The 25365-nt window shown below is 42.6% G+C and overlaps 1 protein-coding gene across 1 annotated transcript in view; it reads right to left on the reverse strand.

Annotated features, from left to right (window-relative positions):
- The window catches only part of LOC117360033 (C-factor-like), a 65821-nt gene extending 50539 nt beyond the window's left edge, over positions 1-15282 (reverse strand). The window contains exon 1 of the mRNA XM_033943603.1: positions 15075-15282. Coding sequence (XP_033799494.1) covers positions 15075-15221 — 147 coding nt within the window. The 5' untranslated portion in view covers positions 15222-15282. The remainder of the gene's footprint in view (positions 1-15074) is intronic.
- Between the last annotated feature and the right edge of the window lie 10083 nt (positions 15283-25365).

The following is a 25365-nucleotide window of genomic DNA, read 5'->3' on the forward strand; positions in this document are numbered from 1 at the left end:
GTACTTGGAGGGCCGCAGAAAGAATAGTTAATTTCTTCTTATTAAAGAAATGACAATTTTACATGAGATAAAACACTTTATAGTTTATAAATCTTTCCTTTTGGCTAAGTTTTAATAATAATATTGTAATTTATAGGTAAAGAGACATATGATCAAAACAATTTTATTTTACTTTTGTGATTATGATAAACATATCGAGGGCCTCAAAATAGGACCTGGTGGGCCGCATGTGGCCCCCGGGCCGCGAGTTTGAGACCACTAATATACAGGGTATAATTTTATAACTGCAGATATGTATAAAAGGTAGGAGCATACTTTCTCCTTTGTGGGCTTTGGTACAATTTTTAAAAAGAATATATATGAATATTCTGTTGAAAGCTTATCCCACTAAAGACATTAGCACACTTTTACACCTGAACACAAGAAATGCACTGCTGAGTCAGAGCAAGGTCCTACAACAAGCCCAGCATCCTGTCTCCAACAGTAGCCAGTCCAGGAGTCAAGAACCCCGAAGATCCCCAAAAGGTAAAAAGAGATGTGGATTTGATATACTGTCTTTATGTGGTACAAACAGTTTTACATTTATTACATACAGGCACTTTCTTTGTCCCTAGTGGGTTCACAACTAAGTTTTTGTACCTGGGGCAACGGACGGTTATGTGACTTGCCCAGTTCCCCAGGTTCTCAGCCCACTATATAGCTCATTTCTATGGAAAAGAGATGGCCTACATGCTATTTTTAGAAGATGTATGTGTGTACTTTTTGAAAATCCAAATGTATGTCTACACTCTGCTCCTAGAAAAGCTTCCACTTACTACAGCAAAAAAGCATTATATAAATAATTTAACCCATATAAAGTCAGGGCAGTTTTATACCAGTCTATTTGTATATATAAAACAGTGTCTCTCAAACTGTGTGCCCCGGCACAGTGGTGTGCCCCGAAGAGGTTCTGGATGTGCCAAGAGAGATTCCAGAATTTTACTTTATTTTTTAAAATTCCCTTCATAAGTAAAAATTAGAATAGATGACATGTAAGTCATGTATGCAAGAGGCTGTCAATGTTACTATGAGCGTCTCTGGGCATAACGATACAACTGCCCAGACAAGCATCATTCTTTGACATGATTGGTCCTTGAAAACTAACGGCAAGTAATTTTATTTTAATTTTTTTATGCAGTAGTTAACCTAACTTGAGCAACGAAGCAATCAAGGCTTTGTTACCATTTGGATCTTCTTATCTTTGCTAACTTGAATTTTCAGCTATGACAGAAATTAAATTGAAAACAAAAAAGAGAATGATTGCAGATGGTGGATGATGAAATGTGTTTGCACTCAAAAACAAGCACATCCATCGTATTGATTAGAAGTTTCAAGAAAAGCATGGGGCAGGCAAGTGGGATCTTTTATGGAGAGGAGGAGTCAGCAGGTGCTGTGGACAGGCAATTTGGACTTTATCGGCCATCATATTTCTATATTTTTATCTACTTTAGTTTCAATGTTGTTACAATATCCATACATAGCTTAAAAAAGTTTAAATAAATAACTCTCAAATTTAATTTTTTGTTGGTTTTGCAATTTTATAATTTCAATTATAATGTTTCGCGAAAAACATTTGCTCTGTTTAGTGTTCCAGAGCTAAAAAAAATTTGAGACACTGGTATAAAGCAATGTTTTATGTGGGAAACAGCTTTGAAAATTATACTCATTGTTTTATTTTTAAAATTGTATTGATTTTGTTGAACATTCATAACTGTTCTTAGGAATCAACTTTTCAAAAAGGGCAGGGTGCTAATAGTAACACAATTTACCCCAATGGACACAGTGAAAGAGTTTGCTTAGTACTGGGGAAGCTAAAACACTCACAGTGTTGGCATTTTTGTACACAAACTCTACAAACATCAACAAAGCATCATTTGGGCACATGTTGGGGAAAATTCCATAAACGGCACCCTACCAGCACCTAAGTGGAAAAGGAAGCGCAGTTTCAAACACTACATCAATAAAAGTTCAAGGTGCCTGCCAGCGCCATGGCTAATGCAATCGGTAGTCGCTTTTAAGGCGACCACCAACAATGACGCCATTTAAAGAATCTATGCCATTGCGTTCTAGCTCTATTTCATTTTTTTTTTTTTTTTAATTATTGAAAGTATACAGCAGTGTATTGCTAACTGTGTGCCCAACAAGATTTCAGGTGTGCTGCAAGACTCTGGGGAAGAGGAGAAGCACCAGCGCTGGCTGACTGCCTACAGGACGTGCCTCTCGCAGTGAGAGGCACATCCTGTAGGCAGTCAGCCGCTGCCAGCACCTCCTCCTTCTCCTCCCTGGCATCTCTTCTCCTATCCATGGCTCTTCTTTTTCAGGACCTCCCCTGGCCCATTGGCGGCTGGAGGGCCTCCGCACATGCATGGATGTCGACTTGATGATGTCACGCATGCGAGTGACATCATCTCAGCGATGTACGCACACTTCCGGGTGCCTTCAAGCCGCAGGCGCCAGTTTAGTGTGCTGAGGCTTGTAAAGTTTGCGAGACACTGGTATACAGATTCCAGAACTTAGCAAATGTAGTAAAAATAATATGCTATAGCCAATAAACCTGCATATAGACTTTAAACAGTTTTAAATAACATAACGTACAATTCAAACCTCTCACTCCTTACCCTTGAATATGCCTAGTATATGGAATCATATCTATAAAGACTGCGTATACCAGGAACCAGTAGCCAATCCAGCTCGCCACAGGATGTATGTAGCATTAATATTTTCTATGTACATGGTAAGACTCCTCCAATGTGGTAGGTCTGCCAAATGTTAAGAAAATTGCAAATTCTGCTCTCTCAAAGCTGGCAGCTTGGACATTAAATAGATGTGATCAATTTTCACTAACAGCTTTTCTCTAGAGGACAGCTTAGGTTGTTTCCAATCAGATGCCAACCCTGCTCTAGCCGTAGTAGCCAACAGGGTCACCAACCTCTGACTGCCTGCTTCCAAGTCTTGATTAGGCCCATTCAATAAAAAGAAAAGTGCATGTCCAATGGTCATGTACATGATTCATGTCTTTAACATGCAAAATTTCTTCTAAGAGTTATACCATAGCTTCCAGTTTGATTGTGCTTTAGGAGGAGAAGGTAACAAGATAGCGATGGAGCAAATCACATAGGAAGAGGCTCCTGCTATGCTGGCAATATAAAATAAAAATCTTGCCTTTTCAGCGTTACTTTACTGATGCCAAAGTGTAGAGGAAAACAGAGGGGCGATCTTCCTGCCTCTTCTGCCACTTCACTAATGCGCCAAACAGCCATTACACCTTATGCTGTGCCGGTTGTACAGGGCGCTTCTGCTGATCAAGGGGGGGTCCGACCTTGATCTTGGACAGCGATAATTCGATGAGCTATGCAGGTCTGGGAGTTTCCCCATGCCCCGGGAGGCTATCTGGGATGCTGTTGGTGCTATAGGAAGTGGTGGGGTTGATTACTCCATCAGCGCTGTTCAGCTCACCCCTGACCCCGGAGGTAGTTCCACTCTCACTGGAATCTCAGCTTCAATCGCTAGCGACTGGGGACCTGATCTCCAATGAGTTTTGGGAGTTGGAATTATTTCTTCTAATCAATTGGAGGAAGTTTCTCCAGCGATGTTACCTTCTTCTCTTCTCAGCCCGTAGAAGAAACCACCAGTGATAAATATGGAGGCAATATGGAAGGTTATTAAAACCCTCCATAAGGTATGCACTCACTTTATTTCAGTGACACAAGCTTCTGCAGTTCAGATAAAGAACTTAGAGGAAAAAAATTCAGCACCAGGATATAAGAATGGACAAAGTTGAGAAGCAGGTCTCTGAGTTCAAAAAAATTCCTCTAATCAACATTTCAAAGATAAAAGTTTGTCGATTAGGAAGATTGAGAACCTAGAAAATGCAAACAGGAACTTAAATCTGAGACTAATTAATTTTCTGGTTCCTAGGTTACAATCACCTAAGGAACTATTTCAATTATACCTAACCTCAGTCTTAAAATATCCGGAGAGAACTGTACTCCCAGTACAGAAAATGTATTACTTAAACATCCCTAAAGAACAGGATCCCTAAAGCAGGATTTGGAAAGTTAGTCGGGAGGTCTAAACCTTGCGGACATTTTGGAATCCTCACAAAGTGAAATTTCTGAAAGGGCCACATTGTTGGTGACCTTTGTCTTTTTACAAGACAAAGGTCTCCTTTTACGAAGGCGCGTTAAGGCCTTAACGTGCACTAAAATGCTGCGCGCGCTAGCCGCTACCACCTCCTCTCGAGCAGGCGGTAGTTTTTTGGCTAGCGCATGCTATAGCACAGGTTAATCCGGTGTGTGCGCTAAAAATGCTAGCGTACCTTCGTAAAAGGAGCCCAAAGAAGCAATTCTTCATCTATTCTATAAGAGCTGAAAATGTTGAATTTTTTTAGATATAAAATAGCTGTTTTTCCTGATGTTTCCAAGTGGATGCAATTTCGGTAAAACAAATTTTTGATGTTGCATCAATCTGTACTAAATTTAAGTTCTACCTTTCAGCTGTGCTTTCCTTGTAAATGTTGTATTATGAACCAATCTAATAGATATGTCTTCTATGAACCTAATCAACTACAATTTTTCTTGGAGGGCAAAGCGGCCTCAGTAGTCCCAGAGAAGTCTACTGATATCACTAGCCAGATCGTTTAGTATAAGATACAACAGAAAAAAAAGCTTTGTACTTATGAGTGTTATATGTTTTCTTTTTCCTTGAATTCAACTACCCTAGAAGTGCTTGACTCTCTTCTCACCAGTTGTGGACTATAAACATAGTACATTTTAGTAAAATATCAAATGTATCATTTTCCTATTGGATTATTCTTATTTTTCTTTATCAAATTTGTTTTCTTTGATGTAAATAAAAGATAAATAAATAATTTTTAAAAAATTCCCACCAAATATGTACAAAGGTGCCTCTGTCCACAACTTCAACATTCACCAGAGCCTAAACCATACATTTTCAGGAGGCAACAAGGAGTATAGTAACACTGAAATACTGTAAGGTCTTATCTGTACTCAATCAAGTTACTAGCAATGAAGATCCCAAGGGGGCACGTGCACAATTCCTACCACTTCTTACCATCTATGGTATATAGCCCAACAAGTTTTCCTCATATTTTCTGTAATGTGGCTTGGCTAAGGAGCAGTGCTTTATGTAGCAGGTGAAACTATAAAACAGAAGAATCACTTATACAGCAATTATCCTGAACTCTTGGCTAGGGATATGAAAGAACTTCATGGACCCTGTGATTCTACAATTGCTGCTTTATATAGAAACAGTGGCAAGTGTGATTATATTATTTCTTAGTAAATAAAAATACTTGGAAATATGGCAAGCCATTACAAAATTAGTTACAAAAATATAGCCAGTAGATACTCAGCTGCAAAATTCTTCCTGCAAAGTCTCAGCCTTTAACAAAGTCTATAAGCCTCACAGACAATCGTCCTTCTTTTCACAGAGATGTGCACGATCCCTAGAAACTCTTCTCTCCTCTTTCTGTTTTTCCTCTCTCTCCAAACTTCAAACCTGAACCGCCCTAGGGCTGGTGTAGAATCTCTGTTTCTCTGAGCCCAAATGACCACCCGGCCTAGTCAGGAGCTGTCCCACAGGTTATGGTCGGTCATACATGAGGAGGGTGTATGGGCTTCTTGTAGATCCTTCAGTAACAAGGCAGGCACAGAATGTCTTGCCAAGATGATAACGAAACAAGACGGACTTCATAGCAATGCCTGTGAAGCTCGCTCCTCCACAAATTCATAGGAGACAGTCTGGAGGCTATGCAGATGGTGACCTTGACTGTGAGCACACAGCTTGTAAACAAGTATCCAAGATGCTTGGTTCAGAAAAGATGGTTCACAGTCCTACAAAACCTGAAGCCTTCATAAGGTAAGGCAGGGATGCCCCAACATTTATCCTGCCTAGAAGTGACCCCTTTTCCAGACCCCCAAACTAAATGCTTTCAAAAGCATCAGTTTCTGTGTTTCCACCACTAGGACAAAATTTTCTTGGGCAAAAAGTTCCAGAGTTGAAGATAACAAAAGTAATCAGTTGAATCCATTCCATATTTATCCCCAAGGGTGTCAAAATGAATAAAAGCTCCTTTGAAAACCATTTGCCCTAGCACCTGGAGACTTCTACTTGTCCAATTCTGATAAATAGAGCTTTGTCTCCCCTGAAAAAGCCTAGAGCATAGAAATACTGCTTGTGTGGAAAGAGTTTAAATCTCACTTCTTGCCAAACCTCCAAGGTGCAGGTCCTGCTAGTCAACTAGGAGTGAAGGCAAAGCTGCTTAAGAGGGAGCAATGGCACTACCCATAGAGAAGTAACTCCTAATTAGTTTTGTTCCAACTTCACCCATGCTTTAGGAGAATCATAAAACCACACTGGGTTTTCAATTGAGCAGCCTGATAACACAAATGAAAATCAGGCACACTCAGGCCTTTATGCTTCTGGAGATGTACATTCTTTCCCTCTTTACTCTTGGTGGCCTATCTTTCCAAATATATGCACAAAAAGAAAGTACTGCTACTACTATTAATTATTTCTATAGTGCTACCAGACACGCAGCGCACAAAGAAGACAGTCCCTGCTCTAATCTAAACAGACAAGACAGACCAACAGGATGTCGTGGATACAGTTAAGAGCAACGGTTGATCTGCTGGTTGGGTTGGTGGGCAGAGGAGGATTGAAGGCTATATCAAAAAGGTGTGTTTTCAGTTGGCTTTTAAACAAGGGAAGGGAAAGGGCTTAGTTGACAAACTTGGGTAATTTATTCCAGGCATAGGGGTAGTTAGATGAAAGAAATGAAGTTTGGAATCGGCAGTGGAGGAGAAAGGTACAGCTAAGAGCAGCTTATCAGAGGAACGGAGTTCTCTGGGAGGTGTATAAGGGGAGAGAAGAGAGGAGAGATATTGAGGGGCAGCAGAAAGAACACATGTAGGTCAGCAATAGGCAGATAGGGAGCCAATGAAGTGAGTGTAGCGAGGTTGGTAGAAGATGAGTCATGCAGCAGAGTTTTGCACAGATTGCCGGGGGGAGAGGTGGCACTGCGGGAGACCAGTTAGAAGTAGGGGAAGGGAGCAAATTTTGGTGATGTAGAGACAGACGCACAAGGGGCCTTCATGTCCTGAGCAGTCAAACTTCCATTAATTGAAGGACCTCACACGGTCTGTGTTTCGGCATATCCACCTGCTTCTTTTATGGGCTCTTGTTTGTTTTGTACTTTGACTCCCTCTCTATTTTGACTATATTTCCAAATAAATACAAATATTTTTTCTCTGCAGCTTAATAAAAATAGACTTAGGAATGGGTGCAGGTAAGCACCTCCTTGAGACTAAATGGATCAGACTACCCAATTAATCCTACAACCAAAATCCTTGGCGTCACCCTTGACCGAAGCCTTTCTCACTCTATGGAAACTTCATACCATTTTTTTTTCCATTAAATTTTATTGAGTTTTCAAAAAGTTACATGAAACAAAGAACAATAACAGAACATCAATAAGCGTCACAGTACATCAGTACATATACATTAAACATTTCTTCGATTTATTTTCCTTTTGACTGCTGGTTCAATCCCTGATCTTAAGTAAGACTACTGCAATATTATATACTTGGGATCTCTCAAGAAAACCATCAAACAACTGAGAATCATCCAAAATGCTGCAGTCCGTCTCATTTATGGCCTCAAGAAATCAGACCATGTAAGCCCATATTACAAAAAACTACATTGGCTGCCTGTGGAAGCAAGGGTCATTTTTACATTTGCTTCCCTTTGCTTCAAAACCATGACAGTTTCATCCCCAACCTATCTGTCTCACCAATTCAAATTCCCAGGCACAACTAATACACGCAGTACCTTCTTGTTCGCTTTTCCATCCCTAAAAGGCTGCACCCACAAGAGATACCTCGATATAACATTATCATACTTTACAATACACTTACAAGGGTAAGCTAATAAAATAGAAGCTCCCAGAGATATTGTTTCAAGGACAGAAACTGTTTCCTTCTCTCCTGCGTTATCTTAGAGACATCTGAATATACCCAAACTCTTTTACCATAAAATACATTTTTAGAAATCTTGAAGTATAACTTCATAAATAAGTCCAAATCTTGCTGAAAAACAAAGGATATCAGTAGTGTTGTTCTAACTGCCACTTCAGAGATAGATTTTTCAAGAATGGAGGATATGTTTTTCAAATCAATCTGTAAAGATTGAATAATTTCCCCTTCCATTATCTCCTGGGATCTTTTTGTGGGCAATGGAAGATAATAAATTTTGTTTAATGGGGGAATAAGTTCTGAAGAATAGCTCAAAACTTCCATTAAGTACTTTTTGAACATATCATAAGAGGAGATCCCAGAGGAATTAGGAAAGTTCAAGATTCTGACATTTAGGGGTCCTTTTATCAAGTCGCGCTAGCGGGGTTAGCGTGTCGGACATTTCATCACACGCTAACCCCCCGCGGCCGGCTAAACAACTAACACCTGCTCAATGCAGGCATTAGCGGCTAGCACGGCGGGCTGTTTAACGCATGTTAAACCCCTACCGCAGCTTGATAAAAGGACGCCTTAATTGACGGTTGAAATTTTCAATGCTTTCTATCTTCTGAGATAGCAGTGCACTGTCCTTTACTGCTACCACTCTGTAAGCTTTTAAGGATTGCACCTCATTTTCTATTTTTTCAGCCTTGGGCTCTTTAATCATGAATAACGCATCATCTGCAAATAGAAGTATGCATTTAAAATACAACCTAACGAGTCAAGCAGATGCAAAAAGAATAAAATACATTGGGTTAAAATTTTAAGAAGCTTATTAAGAAATAAAGCAGAAAGCATTAAGATACCAACCTATCGAAAAGTTGTGTTTTTAACAATTTTCTAAAATCAAAATAGGAGGAGGCCTCTAACATAGTTTTTCCAAGCTATAAATTCAGTTTGGCGGCCTGAAATGTGAGGGTTCTTTCAAGGAACTTCCTATAATGACATATTTTAATGGAAGGTTATGTAAACAAGTATACTCTGCGAGTAGTCTTATTAACGTGACTCAAGGAAAAATGGGGCACAAGATAACCTGGTGATAAACCTGAAACTGATTTATAACAAATACAAGAACATTTAAACAAAATTCTAGACTCTATTGGTAACCAATGGAGTTTCAAATAAAAAGGAGTAATATGCTCCCATTTTTTTAAACCAAAAATGAGGCGAACAGCAGTATTCTGAATTACTCTCAATTTTTTAAGAATTTTCTTGTAAGCAACTAAGTATATAATATTACAGGAATCAAGAATACTTAAGATAGAGGACTGTACCAATAAGTGAAAAGAAGTTTCATCAAAATACTTCTTAATGGTGCGAAGCTTCCAGAGCACCGAGATGCATTTCTTAAACAATAATTCAGTATGTTGTTCCAATGTAAGATGTTTATCCATGGTCACACCCAATATTTTTATGGATTGTTCTATATTATAGTCCTAACCGTTCACATGTATTATTGTTTCTTTGATCTTATCGTTGGGAGTTGCTAAAAAAAATTTAGTTTTTTCCGTGTTTAATTTCAGTTTAAAAGCAGTCATCGAGAGTTCAATCTGACTTAAAATGGTCGCTAAAGAATTTATGAACTCAGGTGACAGACAAGTTAATGGGATGACCATAGTAATGTCATCCGCATAAATGTAGAACTTGAGCTTTAAATTTTGCAACAAATTTCATTTTTTGTTGGCATTAAAAACTAAAGAAAGGTTTTGTTTTTTTTTTTTAATGGCTTACTGTGGTCTTTTCCGAGCTTCCTAGCAGTCTCTGATTCTGCCATGCAATGGACTCATCAATATTTAAATGAGCACTGTGGTCAGTTCTTCATCATTGCGCAGCATTGGCTTTTGGCGATCAAAAATCAGCGACTTGTCCAAAGATGCCAATACTGTAAAAAGTACATCTCTGACATGTGTTTTGACTATGGCTCATAAAATAAAATTACCTGATTTACATCCTTTTTCTTCTTTTTCTTGGGGATGTGGGGATGTGGGTGTGGACAAAAGTATGCTTCTTGAGCGCGTGTATTATAGCCATGTCTTATGGGGCTCATAATAAAAAAAAAAGTCTAAAAAGTGGCCTAAATGGGTACTTGGACAATCAAAAAGCCTGATCGTCCAAGTATCCATAATCAAAGATGGTTATAGATGTATCTAAAACCAGCTTAGGCCTTTCCCCTGCCTCTAAACGCATAGAGCGAAAAGAGGCGTTTTTAGAGGAGGGGAAAGGGCGGGAGGTGGGCCGACAGACATAGGCGAACAGCAGGTATAACCAAAAGTTTAGACAGGTTTAGTCGGCACTTATACGTTTTGACTTAGACCAAGTCAAAACATGTATAAGTGCTGAAAAAGGGCCCGCTGAGCTGATCGCTGCAGCTCAGCGGCCCCAGCAACCTGCCTACAGCCTACTGCAACTATTGCTGCAGGACAGATGGCTCATGTCTCCTGCTGTGATGGTGATCGCCCACCCCCCTCCGAACCGCGGTACTTCGGGGTGAGCATCGCGGCAGGGCATCTCCCCTGCCGGCGATCCTCACCCCAAAGTGCCGCGGCTCGGAGGGGGATGGACAATCACCATCGCAGCAGGAGAGATGAGCCATCTCTTCTGCAGCGATGAGCCCTCCCCGCAACTCGATCCGGGCAGGAGAGAGCCCAAGCCCTCCTGCCCGGTGACACTCCCCCTCTGACAACATCGGGGCAGCTTGGGCTCCCTCCTGCCTGATTGTAGTCGAGGGGTGGGGGTGCCACTGGGCAAGAGGGCTTGGGCTCCCTCTTGCCCCGATCGGATCGGCAGGGCCACGTAGAGGCAGGTCATTATTTTTTTTAAAACCTCCTTTTGGACGTTTTATTTTTTTTTATAATGGACATTTTCCCTGCTTCTACTTTCAACGTTTAAGGCCTTAGGCCAAAAGGGGACTTAGACATTTTTTAATTATTATTATTATGCCCCTCCACGTGTTTCTGGCTGTGATTCAAGATCAAATTTGACATTAAAAGTAAATTGTAAGATTTATATGAATTATACCAGTTTGTGGGGGGTGGGGGGAGGCATGTCTTATGCATGCTTGTTGAAAGCAGACATTACATCTTCCCTCCCTTCATCCAATAACTCTGGCACATCTATGATTGACACACCTGGTGTTGCTTTTTCCGACAAGTGCGCACATTTACACCTCTTTTATCACTATCACCAGCGACTCATTTCATATAAATTTAGTGAACCTTTGCAACTCTCTGCCAACCTCATTTGCATGCTCGGTTTTGTGAGAATGACTCGCCTTTTTGAAATCACTACAATAATGGCTGTAACAGTGGCCCATCATTTTTTTTTTAAATTCTTTATTGATTTTTAAACAAGAACAGTGTTATATAAATAAAAGAACAGTACATTATTGCATTCATTCATAACACTAATATCTATATAGATAACAGAACTATCATTCAATAATTACATTAATTTGCATATAGTAATAACATAAGAACCAAGTAAATAATATAAAATGAAACCAAGTTACCTAAAATATCATTATCAATATTTCCTCCCAACCACCCAACCCCCCACCCTCCCTGGATGTGTAAAGATAAATAAACCAAGAAAAAAGTAAGATAAAATACAATCATTTTTTAACCACAAAGTTTTGAGAATCTAGTCCTGAGTGAGGCATGTACTTCTGTAGCTTGTCTGAAAGATAAGAACACCCATATAAAATGTCTTATAAACCAGCTCAGTTGTTTAAAAGAAATCTGTGCTGCCATTGGAAGTCAATGGGAATGTACAGCCAACAAGGCAAAGTTATCCTCTGATGTCTTCAATCCAGGCATTTAAGTAGATCAGCACTAAAGTGTGTTTTTAAAACTCACAATGCTGATCTGCTTAAGCATTCTCAGTCAACAGACATCGTGGGATGGATGTGCGCCCTTCTCTGGCATCACATGAACTATACTAAAAGTTAAAAAACAAAGGGTCATCTGTGTCTGCAGAAAGGGAGTCTGCTGAAGAAGCAAAGCCTTAAAAAGTAACATTTTTTCCCAGTGGCATCAATGTGAGCAATAAGGCAAAAGGCATGGACGTATGCAATGTTAGATTCTTGATATACAGTCTTCTGTAACACAACCAAATTAGTTTACTGTTACATAAAACCCTAGTGGGGCTCAATCTAAACTCTTTTTGTTTTTTGTTCCTAGGATAATGGAGGGTTCAATGATTTGCCCATGGTCATAAAGAGCTGCAGTGGGAATCAAACCCTGTTCTCAGCCCATCGCACTAATCTTTAGGCTACTACAGATACTGGTAGAATAGGTGAGATTCCATGGGGGGGGGGCAACATCCATGTCAGCAATAAAAAAGGACAGTCCTACAGTATACTACTGTGCAACCGCACCAGTTATCTTTCCTGTCTTCCCCTCCCCCCTCTCCACCAAATACTGTACCTCCATTAACAATGGTAGCACACACACTGAATATATTCCAGGATTTATGTGCAAAAAAAAAATAAATTTCAAAATAATGCGCCAAAACCCAACATATAAAAAAGAACAATATTTGCCATATTCTGGAAATATAAGCATGTTTTTTTATAACACTTGCACCCAGTCAGCTTTAGCCCCCAATCCAGCATCTTCCAATTCACCATATGAACAATAATGTTCAAGCACCTCTGTAGCAGATATCCTGTGATTACTGACAAGCATACAATGATTTACCTGTCAATGGGCTAGATTCACAAAGCAAACCGATCGTGTACCGATCAGTTTGTGACCCCTTTGTGACCAGATTTCCCTTGGGCCCCATTCACTAACCACTCCTGCGATCCGATTCGAATCCGTGCATTCAAATGAGAAGAAACGCATACAAAGTAGGCAAGGACGCGATTCACAACATTTTATGTGCCGATCATCCCAAGTAGCGAATGCTGGGGGACCAGTCGAAAACGTCTTTCTGACTCTCCAGCCCTGCTCTCTGTACGTCCTGCTCTGCTGCCCCAAATCTCTCCTGCTTGCCGCCCCAATGCTGTTCTCCTTTCTGCCTGCTCTGCCCCGATGAAAAAAGCAGCAAAAAAGGTAAAAAATAAACTGGCCCCGAAAGCCTCCTGCAGCCTCGACTCTCCCGCTGCCCCGATTCGTCTGCCTGCCCCGAAAAACTGCCTGCCTTGACTCCCACCCTTCCCCCGCAGGGCAAGCCCGTGGTTTTAACCTGCGGGGTTTAAGCGGGTAAAAACCATGGGCTCCTAACGTTAAAAAAAGAAAAAGAAATCTATGCTGGGCCCGGAGGTCTAGCGCATGCGCAGACCACCTACAGATGGTCTGCGCATGCACGGAGATCGCACAACAGCAATCCGTGCCTGCAGATGGAAGCATTCTTCCGATCGCCCCTATCTGCATATTTAGTTGTGCAGAATTCATTGGACCTGCCTGGATCGGGCCCGATCTGGCAGGTTGGTGAATCCGGGCTAATGTATTTGGCAGGTTTCCAAATTCCACCAAGTTTCAGGTTGGCCTATAACTTATTGTTGAGTTGCCATTTAGCATTCTCATTCTCCCCTCCGCCATTCAATATCTCTTCTCTATCTCATCCCTGCCATCCAGGTTCAAGGTTCAAGGTTTATTAACATTTGATTTATCGCTAAATCTGTTTACAAAGCGATGTACAAAATAAAATATAAAATATCGAGATACAAAATTAAAACTCAATAACGTAAGTTTGAGACAGGACAAACTTGAGGTGGAGGGAGAGAGGGGGAAAAGATTACATCTGTCTTAGTTAAGAAAACAAATAGGGAAAAAAACATAAGGGAAGGGTTAGATTAAAAATTAAAATGCTAAGAAAAGATTAAATAATACTAAGAATTAAAAGCGTCTTTAAAAAGGTGAGTTTTCAAAGATTGCCCCTGCCTCCCTCGCTCTTCTCCCCATCCAGCATTGCCTCTATCTTTCTTCCCCCTCCAAAGCTGCATATCCCCGTCTCTCTGCAGCCCATCCAGTACTGACTATGTCTCTCTGCAGCTTATTCAGCATTGCCTTTCTTTCTCCCCCTCCACCCAATATTGCCCCTCCCTCTTCCTGTCACCCAGTATTGCTTCTCTATCTTTTTCTTAAGCAGCACCTTGTTGCTGTCATTGCAGTTGCCTTCTCCACAGGGACTGTGCTACTAAACAAACAGGGAAGACACATGGGAGAAGCAGCAGCAGTGGTGGACAGAGAGTCAAAGTCCTGCACATCTTCCCTGTTTAGTAGTGTGGGTCTGGCAGAAGTAGAAATAAGGAGGGAGGCAAAGGGTGCTGTATAGCAGTGAATAGGATAAAAGGGAGAGAGAGAGGGACAATACTGGTTGGCAGGAAGGAGAGTTGTGGCACCATAGAATGGGAAGGGAGAGACAAAACAGAGCAATACTAGGAAGGCAGCTGTAGGTAAGAGCACTATTGTGGAAGCCTCCAAAGCTTCTTATATGGGGTGCCTATGCACACACAACTACTATCTTAAGATGTCAATGAGCCTATTCTATCCTAGCTACACTACTGCTACAGAAAACTATATATACAGTATAGTTAATTTAATCAGTGAAACTATGCAGTGGGATTCCTCAGTTTCTGCCCACTGGTCAGGGCCAGCTTTTCGGATGTGTGCTCTGTGGCAGGTATGATGAGGCACTGCATCACTGATATTTCCTCTCCTTGATCCCTTCCATGTTATTTGGAAAGGGGAAGAAGGAGTGAAGAGGTTGTGGTAATGGTGGTGCTGACAGTAGATGCTGAACAAAAAAGAAGAAAAAGAGATTGCCGTGCAGGATCAACTATCACTAAACTGAACTGTGCCAGAAGTGAAATCACTGGCAGGACCAGTTAGTCTGCTCTAGATCTAGTCTTGCCTGTGGCAGTGTTTACATGAAACCTGTTTCTTTCCCTGTCGTAGACATGCAGCTAGAGCTACCTGATTGGAGGTGCAAAATCACAGGAAGAGATGCAAATGTGCCAAATGAGAATGTACACAACTAATAAAATTAATTTCTTACCTGGCTCTGAGAGGTGCCTGGGCTCCGACAAGTAGCAAAGACTTTTTCTGGGGGATTGGGCTTTGCAAGAAGCTGTTTGACCAGCTCCAGTCCAATGCCACGATTGCAACCAGTTATTAAGAATGTGCGGGGTACTGACTCTGCCATTCTCACTCTGCTGCTATCTCTGCCTCACTTTTTCAGTGGCACTCTCTTTCTTTCCCCTCTGCTCTCTGTTTCTAGAGTTAATGTCCCATGTCTGGCAATTTAAAACCCTTTGAAATATGCCTCCTCCCACTTTGTAAACTCCTTGCACTGCTCTCCAGTAAAAAACATTTCAGACTAGGAACTTGAACCCAGCGGAGATTTGCTAATTTTATGTTCCAGGCGAAATGTCACTTGTTTTAACACCTTTATTTATTTTATTTTATTTGTTTCCTATCCCGTGTTCCCCCAAGGGAGCTCAGAACGGGTTACAAGTTAAACATACATAAAATACAGTTAACGGGTTATATGACAGTTACAAAACAATTTTACGATATAGAGTTTTATATTTTTTTATTCTTTTTTTTTTTAAATATATGTTTATTAGCAGTGAGGTAACACAAACAACCAGGAGGCAACAATACAAGAACACACAAGCAAGTATCGCAAGGTAAACAAGAACAGCTGACATAGGCTAAGCAAACCAGAATACGAGAACCCTCGGTACAGGCCATCAGCAGGAGATGCACCATGTACAGTGTTTATGACAGGCTATGTTACATTAATGTACTGTAATCTATTAGTTCTTTTTAAAGCTGGAAAAGGATAAACAGATCATCAAGTTAAAGATAGAATCATTTCATGAAGTAACCTGAAGTAAATAATTTTCAGACTTGCATTTAAGACTTACTACTTCCTTCACAAGATTATTAAAAATTTGTGTATGTCCTACCCAGTAGCTGGGTATTTATTTATTCAATTTTCTATACTGTTCTATACCGTTCTCCGAGCTCAGAACGGTTTACATGAATTTAAAGCAGAACTTAAATTAGGCTGTTCACAGGCAATAAAAATACATATATCCCAATAAGAACATAAGAATTGCCACTGCTGGGTCAGACCAGTGGTCCATCGTGCCCAGCAGTCCGCTCCCACGGCGGCCTTTAGGTCAAAGACCAGTGCCCTTATTGAGTCTAGTCTTACCTGCTTATGTTCTGGTTCAGCAGGAACTTGTCTAACTTTGTCTTGAATCCCTGGAGGGTGTTTTCCTCTATTACAGCCTCCGCAAGAGCGTTCCAGTTTTCTACCACTCTCTGGGTGAAGAACTTCCTTACGTTTCTATGGAATTTATCCCCTTTTAACTTTAGAGAGTGCCCTCTCGTTCTCTCTACCTTGGAGAGGGTGAACAATCTGTCTTTATCTATTAAGTCTATTCCCTTCATTATCTTGAATGTTTCGATCATGTCTCCTCTCAGTCTCCTCTTTTCAAGGGAGAAGAGGCCCAGTTTCTCTAATTCCTTACTGTATGGCAACTCCTCCAGCCCCTTAACCATTTTAGTCGCTCTTCTGTGGACCCTTTCGAATAGTACAATGTTCTTCTTCATGTACGGCCACCAGTGCTGGACGCAGTACTCCAGGTGGGGGCGTACCATGGCCCAGTACAGCGGCATGATAACCTTCTCCGATCTGTGATCTCTGTAGATTAATTAAAAGTCTGTAGATTAATTAAAAGTCCATTTATTAGGTACCCAGGGCAGATGGAAGCTGATCTGATGCATTTCATTTCATTCTCCTCTCCCTTCCCTTAAGGCAAGGGCAAATGCCTGGGACCAATGTTCCCTATAAGATGTGCAGCCACACACCTTTTAGCAGGAGGCTGCCATCCATTCAGCCCCACCAAGCAGCCCGTGGGATTGGGACCAACACCTTGAGTACCTGAATAAACTCATGTAAACCGTTCTGAGCTCTCCTGGGAGAACGGTATAGAAAATTGAATAAATAAATAAATAGTCCCTCACCACTCTCCCATCTGCTGCTGTCGCTGCTGCTTTCTTGTGAGACAGACACTGGTGAATGTTTGGGGTAGGTCAGAGAGGGGGGCAGATGCTGGTGGTAGAGAGGTGGGGGAGGGGGGATAGACCCTGGTGGAAGTGAGGTGGGAAGAGAGAGGGGTCAGAGGCTGGTGTAAATAGTTTGGGGTGGGAAAGAGAGAGGGACAGATTTTGTATAGAAGTTGGAAGACAGATTCTAGATAGAACGGGGAGATAGAAGGCAGAGGGTGGGAGGGTGGGGTACAGAGAAGAGGGAGATGAATGGGAAATGTTGGATGGAAGTTGGGGTAAGAAAGGGGACAGACATATGGAAGGAGAGAGATACAAAGAGGAGGGAAATATTGATGGAAGGGGAGACAGGGGAAATGTTGGATGGAAAGGGAAGGGGGAGAGGGAATAAGCTGTATAGAAGAAGACAAAAACCTGGATGGAAGAGGGGGAGAGACAGGAGGGAGATGAATGAAGGGAAAGTGAGAGGGGAGAGAAGGAACATACTGTATGGAAGGGGGAAGAGATAGATGAGGGAGATACTGATGGAAGGGGAGAGAGTGTTGAAATGATGGATGGAAGGGGAGAGAGGAGGTAGACACTGTATAGAAGGAGGAGGGAGATGAATGAAGGGAAAGTGAGAGAGGAGAGAAGGGGCATATTGTATGGAAGGGGAAGAGACAGATGAGGGAGATACTGATGGAAGGGGAGAGAGTGTTGAAATGCTGGATGGAAAGGGAAGAGCGGAGGTAGCAGTGGTGTACCAAGGGGGGGGGGCAGGGGCGGTCCGCCCTCGGTGCAAGCCCTGAAAGGGTGCTCCCGGCTTTGGCGTCCAGTTCCCCCCCCCCACCCGACGTCCGGATTTTCCCCCCGCACCGTTTGCGGTGGAGAAGCAGCCTGCAGTGGGATCGCGATGCTAGCGATCCATGGGCTGCTTCGGCACTGCTTCCTCCGCCACGGTCCCGTCCCTCCTCTGACGTCAGAGGAGGGGGCGGGACCGCAGCGGAGGAAGAAGCTCTGAAGCAGCGCAGGGATCGCTGGCATCGTGATCCTGCTGCGGGCTGCTTCTCTACCGTAGGTGGTGCGGGGAGGCCAGGGGGGCGAGCGGTCCTTCGGGGTGGGGCGGTCAGGCAGGCAGGCCTTCAAAGGGGGGGTGACAGACAAGCAGGCCAGGGGGACAGGCAGGCAGGCTTTCAAGAGAGGGACAGGCCTTCAAGGGGGGGTGCAGGCCTTCGGGGGGGTGCAGGCCTTCGGGGAGGGGGTGCAGGCCTTTAAGGGGGGACAGGCCTTCAAGGGGGGGATAGGCCTTCAAGGGGGGACAGGCAGGCAGGCTTTCAAGGGAGGGACAGGCCTTCAAGGGGGGGACAGGCAGGCTGGCCTTCAAGGGGGGGTGCAGGCCTTCAAGGGGGAGGCAGGCCTTCAAGGGGGGGTGCAGGCCTTCAAGGGGGGGACAGGCAGGCAGGCTTTTAAGGGAGGGACAGGCCTTCAGTGGGGGGGGCAGGACTTCAAGGGGGACAGACAGACAGGCCTTCAAGGGGGGGACAGGCCTTCAAGGGGATCAGGCAGGCTTGCCTTCAAGGGGGGGACAGGCCTTCAAAGGGGCCAGGCAGGCAGGCCTTCAAGGGGGGGGGGGAGGACAGGCCTTCAAGGGGGGGACAGGCCTTCGGGGGGTGCAGGCCTTCGGGGGAGGACAGGCCTTCAGGGGTGGGATGCAGGCCTTTAAGGGGGGGACAGGCCTTCATGGAGGGGGCCCTGGTGTAGAAGTACATGGAGGGAATGGGGGGTTCAAAGAGACGCGCATATGCCGGACTTTGGGTGGGAAGAAATAATGGGTCTGAAAATAGAGAAGAGGGTGAGAGATGATGGACCATGGTTTTTAGGGAGGGAAGGAACAGAAAGGGAGAGAAGTTTGACACAAGGGATGGTGTGGAGGGGGGATAGAGATACTGGATAGGAGGGTAGTTGGGAAAAGAAAGGGAGAGATGGTGGACCCTGGGTTGATGGGGAAGGAGAGAGAGATGCTGGATGAAAGGGTAGTTAAGAAAAGATGGATCTGTGGAGGGAGACGAAAAAAGGAAAGATGCCAGACCTCCTGGGGAGGGAAGGGAAACGGGGAGGACAGAGATGGCAAATGGATTGTTAGCATGCAGAAAGAAGGAAGAAGGAGACCCTGGCAAGCAAGTTATCAGAAGACAACCAGAGCCTTGGACCAACAAGATTTGAAAAATTACCAGACAACAAAAGGTAGAAAAACTAATTTTATTTTCTGTTTTGTGATTACAATATGTCAGATTTGAAATGTGTATCCTGCTAGAGTTGGTGTTAGACCGCAAACGTGAGCTAGGATTTAACAGAGAGAGGAAAAGTCCTTTTTGCTTCTTTATTTTATTTACACCACAGCGCCAGTGTGGTTAGGAGAAGCCAAAGGGGGGGTGAAAAAGCTATAAAATAAACCCACCAGGATGTTTGAAAAAAAAACAAACAAAAAACACCCAATTGGGCAGGAAAGTTGAATTGAAAAACCAATTCAATAGGCTGAATCGAATCAAAATTTTTTTTTTTTTTTTTCTTGAATCGGGCAGCACTAGTTTGCGCTACTGTCTTAGACTTTAGGACCTGGGATTGGGGAAAGATGGCATCCCCAGTACTTTATAATGCAAGTGAAACGAGGATTTGGTCAGACTTTTTAAAGGTCTGCAGAAGAAAAATATTGTATAGGCCGGGATATGAGACAGCAGGAAACGGGAACTTTTCTTCCTTCTAATTTTGTGAATGGCAAGGCTGAGGATGTCAGAGAGTTCAGTTAAAATATGTGCTTTATAAGAAAATATAATAATGTGTTTTATAAAGTTTATAGCATTGCTGGCCTACCCGGTGAGGTGTTCCTAATGGTGGTGGTGGTGGCAGCGTGTCAATGTGTTGAGAGGAAGAGGTGGTCTGGGAAATTCTGCTGAGCAAACTCAGGGCCCATTTCCACCCCCCAGTTAGTCCACTCCACTGAACTGGTTCACACACTGAGTGGGTCTTTGGGTGTTATTCCTGGGTAGTTGTTTTGGGATCTCTTCCAGTGGTTTGTCAGTATCTCCTTGTGGTCCAAGAAAGGAAACTTTGTTAACCTTAGCATTAACCTTCAGAATATGTTTGTAACAGCGCTGCTTGTGTGGCATTAGGCTATGTAGTGATCGAAAGAAAAAAACAGACCTTTGCACATTTTTGCACTATATGGTGGGTATATGAGGAGATTCACATTTCCTGCACAGCTAAGTCCTTGTGAAATTACCTTGTTCTTTCTGTATTTGACATCTAGCAAGGTCTCTGTTTGGAAGAAAAGATCTAAGCTTAAAAATGAAGTGGCCAGAAGTTATGGTAAAAGCAGATAGCGTTGCTGATTTTAAGAAAGGTTTGGACAAATTCCTGGAGGAAAAGTCCATAGTCTGTTATTAAGACATGGGGGAAGTGTCTGCTTGCCCTGGATCGGTAGCATGGAATGTTGCTACTCTTTGGGTTTTGACCAGGTACTAGTGACCTGGATTGGTTACCATGAGAATGGGCTACTGGGCATGATGGACCATTGGTCTGACCCAGTTAGGCTATTCTTATGTTATGTTCTCATCTGTAGGGGACTTTGTTTTCAATTCTTATTTTAATGTATTTTTTTTTCTGGGAACTTATCAGTGTTTTTTAGAATGGGAACAAAAATGGAAGAGAATTAATGTGTGTGGAATGGGGGGGTAACTAATTTCTTCAGCTAAATAATTAAATCCACCTCAACCAGACATAGGAGAACTCACGCACCATTCACACACCCTCCAACCAAAATCGTCAAAAGAAAAAAAATTGTTCGACAACCTCCTAACACTCGACCCCCAACTCTGCAACCTATTGACATTGACCACAGACTACAAAACCTTCAAAAAAGAAATAAAAACCCTTCTATTCAAAAAACACATAAAACTGAACTAACACAATCAGAACTGTCCCAAGCATCACCTGCAACTACTCCATATGTACTTCTGATGTCATGACAATTCAGACAAAATTTATGTTATGTTTGGAATAATGGTTACATATATGAGGTTCAACAAAAGAAAATTTTCACTGCCTGTTTCTATTATGACCATTTATTCCGTTTCATGGTTATTACAAAAAATATTTTTTTACATGGGGGGGTGTCAAAAAATGATAGGCCCCAGGTGCCATATACCCTAGGTACGCCACTGGGAGGTAGACACTATATATAGAAGGGTGCAGATGTTGGATGGAAGACGGGAGAGAAACAGAAAGGAGGGAGATAATGATGGAGGGGAAAGAAAGGGCAGGAAGGGGAAGAGAATTAGGCAGAATTAGTGAAAGACTGTGAATAAGGGGAAGTAAAATAGGAGAGCCAGGGTGAGGGAAATAGATGGAAAGTTGTCGGTAGATTATAAAAAAGAGGGACCTTGAAGACTAGATAGTAAGAATGAGTTAAATCTGGACATAGATATAGAAAAATAAATTGAAGAAAGCCAAAAGAAAAAGGATGAGAGAAAAATCCTGGCAAGAGATTTAAGTCAGAGGAAAGCAGAAGCCAGAAAACAAAAGTAGAAAAATAATTTTATTTTAATTCAGGATAAAGTAGTGTGGAATGAGCTGGGAGAGTAATCTTGAGCACTAGTTAATTCAAACAAAAAGAAAACTGAGGAGAATTCCTAATTTGCCCAAGAAGACACTGAGGGGTAGATTCTCAAATGTTGGCGGTAAAATCTGATGGGGCCGCTATTAAGGCTACTACTGTAATGACTTAAAAAAGGTGAGCCATTCTTTAAAATGCACATGCAAATGCGATTCGCAGAGAGTCGTTAAATATGCATATGCCGATCACTGGTGATAGCGATTAGCATATGCGCAGAATAAACCCACAAATTAAAAAAAAACAAAAAAAAAACAAATCAAAGATCGGCAGGGTGGATGCCCACTCCTTCCCGCTGCCGACAAGCAACAGCCCACCCCCCCAACACTCCCTCCAGTAACGGGAGGGATGCTCACACAATCCCACCACCAAGCAACAGCCCCAACACCCCCCTGCCCCTCTCTTACCTGGTTTATGAAGGCCAGCTGGAGGGATGCCTACTCCCTCCGGCTAGCAGGCCTGCCTCTTCAAAATGGTGGGCCTTTCCCTCTCCGAAGCATCCTGGGATGTTCCGGGGAGAGGCCTAAGGCTCTGATTGACCGAGGTTGCTTAAAGCCCTTCCTATGTGAGGGGCCTTAGGCGTCTAGACCAATCAGAGCTTTAGGCTCCTTTCCAGTGCATCTGGGGAGGAGTGTAAGACTCTGAAAGGCCCAAAGGAGGGGCCTTAAGCAACCTGGGTTAATCAGAAACTTAGTCCTCTACCTGGCACATCCCAGGATGCACTGGGGAGGGGAAGGCCCGCCAGGTTGAAGAGGCGGGCCTGCTGGCTGGAGGGAGTAGGCATCCCTCTGGCTGGCCTTCGTAAACAAGGTAAGGGGGGTGTCAGGGGGCTGTTGCTTGGTGGTAGGAGAGAGTGGGCATTCCTCCCGCTGCAGGACGGGTGTCGGGGGGCTGTTGCTTGGCAGCATGAGGAAGGCGGCATCCCTCCTGCTGCCAGGAGTGTTGCTTGGCGGCGGGAGGGAATGGGCATCCCTCCTGCTGCTGGGAGGAGGATTGCTTGACAGCAGCAAAATTTTCTGGCAGGTCTGAGTTGTTAAGCCTTACTTTCCTGTCAATGCCTGAGCCAATCAATGCTCAGGCACTGACCAGAAACTAATGCTATGACAGCTTAGACTTGTCAGAAAATTTTGTTCGCAAATGTAGGACAGCGAAATTAGGGAATCATAAGAACATACAAATAGCCTTACTGGGTCAGATCAATGGTCCATCAAGCCCAGTAGCCCATTCTCATGGTGGCCAATCCCGGTCACTAGTACCTGGCCAAAACCCATGGAGTAGCAATATTCCACGCTAGCGATCCAGGGCAAGCAGTGGCTTCTCCCATGTCTTTCTCAATAACAGACTATGGACTTTTCCTCCAGGAAAATGTCCAAACCTTTCTGTAACTTCTTCAAGCGTCTTCTAGTCTTTACAATTTTTGATGGACTGAAAAATCAATCCACTTGAACCCATTTTTCTCCACTCAGGATTTTGTAGACTTCAATCATATCTCCCCTTAGCATTCTCTTTTCCAAGCTGAAGAGTCCTAACCTTTTTAGTCTTTCCTCATACGAGAGGAGTTCCATCCCCTTTATCATCTTGGTCGCTCTTCTTTGAACCTTTTCTAGCACCATTATATCTTTCTTGAGATCGGGAGACCAGAATTGAACGCAATACTCCATATGAGGTCGCATCATTGAGCGATACAGGGGCATTATAAAATTCTTAGGGGTCCTTTTATCAAGCCGCATAGAGGGGTTAGCACGTCGGACATTTTATCACGCGCTAACCCCCACAGCCGGCTAAAAAACTAACGCCTGCTCAATGCAGGCATTAGCGGCTAGCACGGCAGGCAGTTTAACGCGTGGTATTACACGCGTTAAACCCCTACTGCAGCTTGATAAAAGGACCCCTTAGTCTTGTTAACCATCCCATTTTTAATAATTCATAGCATCCTGTTAGCTTATATGGCCACCGCCGCACATTGGGGGGAAGATTTCATCATATTGTTTATGATGACATCCAGATCCTTTTCTTGGGCGCTAACCTCCAAGGCGATAATAGAGATTCGCTCAAAGTGTTTTTTAAAATGTTAATGACCTTGTAATACATTTGAATGGCAGAGTTGAAGACTGCTAGAAAGCTTGTAAAAGACCATTGTAAACTGTTTTGATAATCTGCCACTAAACTACATGAAGGTTAAACTTGCTGGTAAACACAGAACAGGACTTAGGAAATTGTCATCGAAATAGAGATAAATGAACCTCTTATGCTCTCAGACACCTGCGTTAGCTATGTCATTATCTGTAAGCCAACTAAGCAGGACAGAAGGTATCTTTCATCGAGCTTTAGAGAGTTCATGGAAATTTTTTAAAGTTTTTTTAAAATGTTATATGCAAGTAAAACTTAATGCAATAAAATAAAATGCATTAAGAAAAGACAGAGAAACCGGCACTTAGCTTAGGTTGTCACAGCCGGTATTCTGTTCTGCTGCTGATTATGTCCCAACGGGCCCCGTTTCACCCGACTAGGGGCTTCTTCAGGGGTCAAATTGTTTCGCTGAAATATAAAAGCATGCTATCAGAATTCTAACATATCTATTTAAAAGACAAATTAAAAGCCCACGGGTACTTACAGAGCTGTTGAAGCCTGTTCTTTAAAGTTGAAAAAATGGCGTTTGCAACTGCACAACGCCACGCATGCGCTTTTAATGCTGTCTACAGCTGATACTAGAGCTAACAGCGCATGCGTGTGCCTATTCGTTAATGAGAATAAAGTTTTCATTCTTGATTTTTAATATTTGATTTTTAATACTTTTACTAACAATGCTGCTTATGCTTAAGAAACAAGGAGGAAACTATTAAGACTAAAAGAAGGAGTTCCATTCTACCGATGTGTTTAAACCCCTGGGTTTCACAGTGCCCAGTCGGAATATCCATCGGGACTTCCTCTGTTGGAGTTTACGTTTCCTATCTCCACCTCTTGGATGTATACTTTCTTTGTCGATACAGAAGAATCATAAATCAGAAAAACTATGTGACTTGATAGTGCAATGCTCTTCCAAAGGGGCATTCTGTTTATTACATTTAAGGCTGGATTTGTGTTCAGACATTCTGATCCTGAAGGAGCGAGTTGACATGCCCACATAAAGCATGTTGCACGGACACATAATCACATAAATTATGTGGTTAGAATCACAGGATAAAAAATGTCTAATGTCGTATTTTTTGCCATCTTGTGGATTAGTAAAAGTTTTCTGTGTTATTGTAAGATGACAGATACTACAGTGCCCACATTTATAAAAACCTTAGGGATTACTGCTGGAGAAAAAAGATCCTTAAAATTACTGCCACGTGAAAACGCTATCTGCAGTTCAAGGTCTTGGAAAATTGGATGGGTTTGTATAATTTTCCAGTTGTCCCGAAGGATCTTTGCTGTCTCATTACCATGGGTAGAGTAGCGGAGCACACAAGTACATTTATCAGAAGAAATTTATTCTTTAGATTTAATTTTCTTTTGTAGTAACCAGTCACGTTGGTAGTACTTAGCTCATTTAAAGGCCTTTTTCACAATGTCTTTCGGGTACCCTCTGTCTTCCAGTTTCTTACTCAAAATTTTAGAATGCTTTTTGAAAGTTGCG

The sequence above is a fragment of the Geotrypetes seraphini genome, chromosome 4 (assembly GCF_902459505.1).
Source record: "Geotrypetes seraphini chromosome 4, aGeoSer1.1, whole genome shotgun sequence".
Lineage (NCBI taxonomy): Eukaryota > Metazoa > Chordata > Amphibia > Gymnophiona > Dermophiidae > Geotrypetes > Geotrypetes seraphini.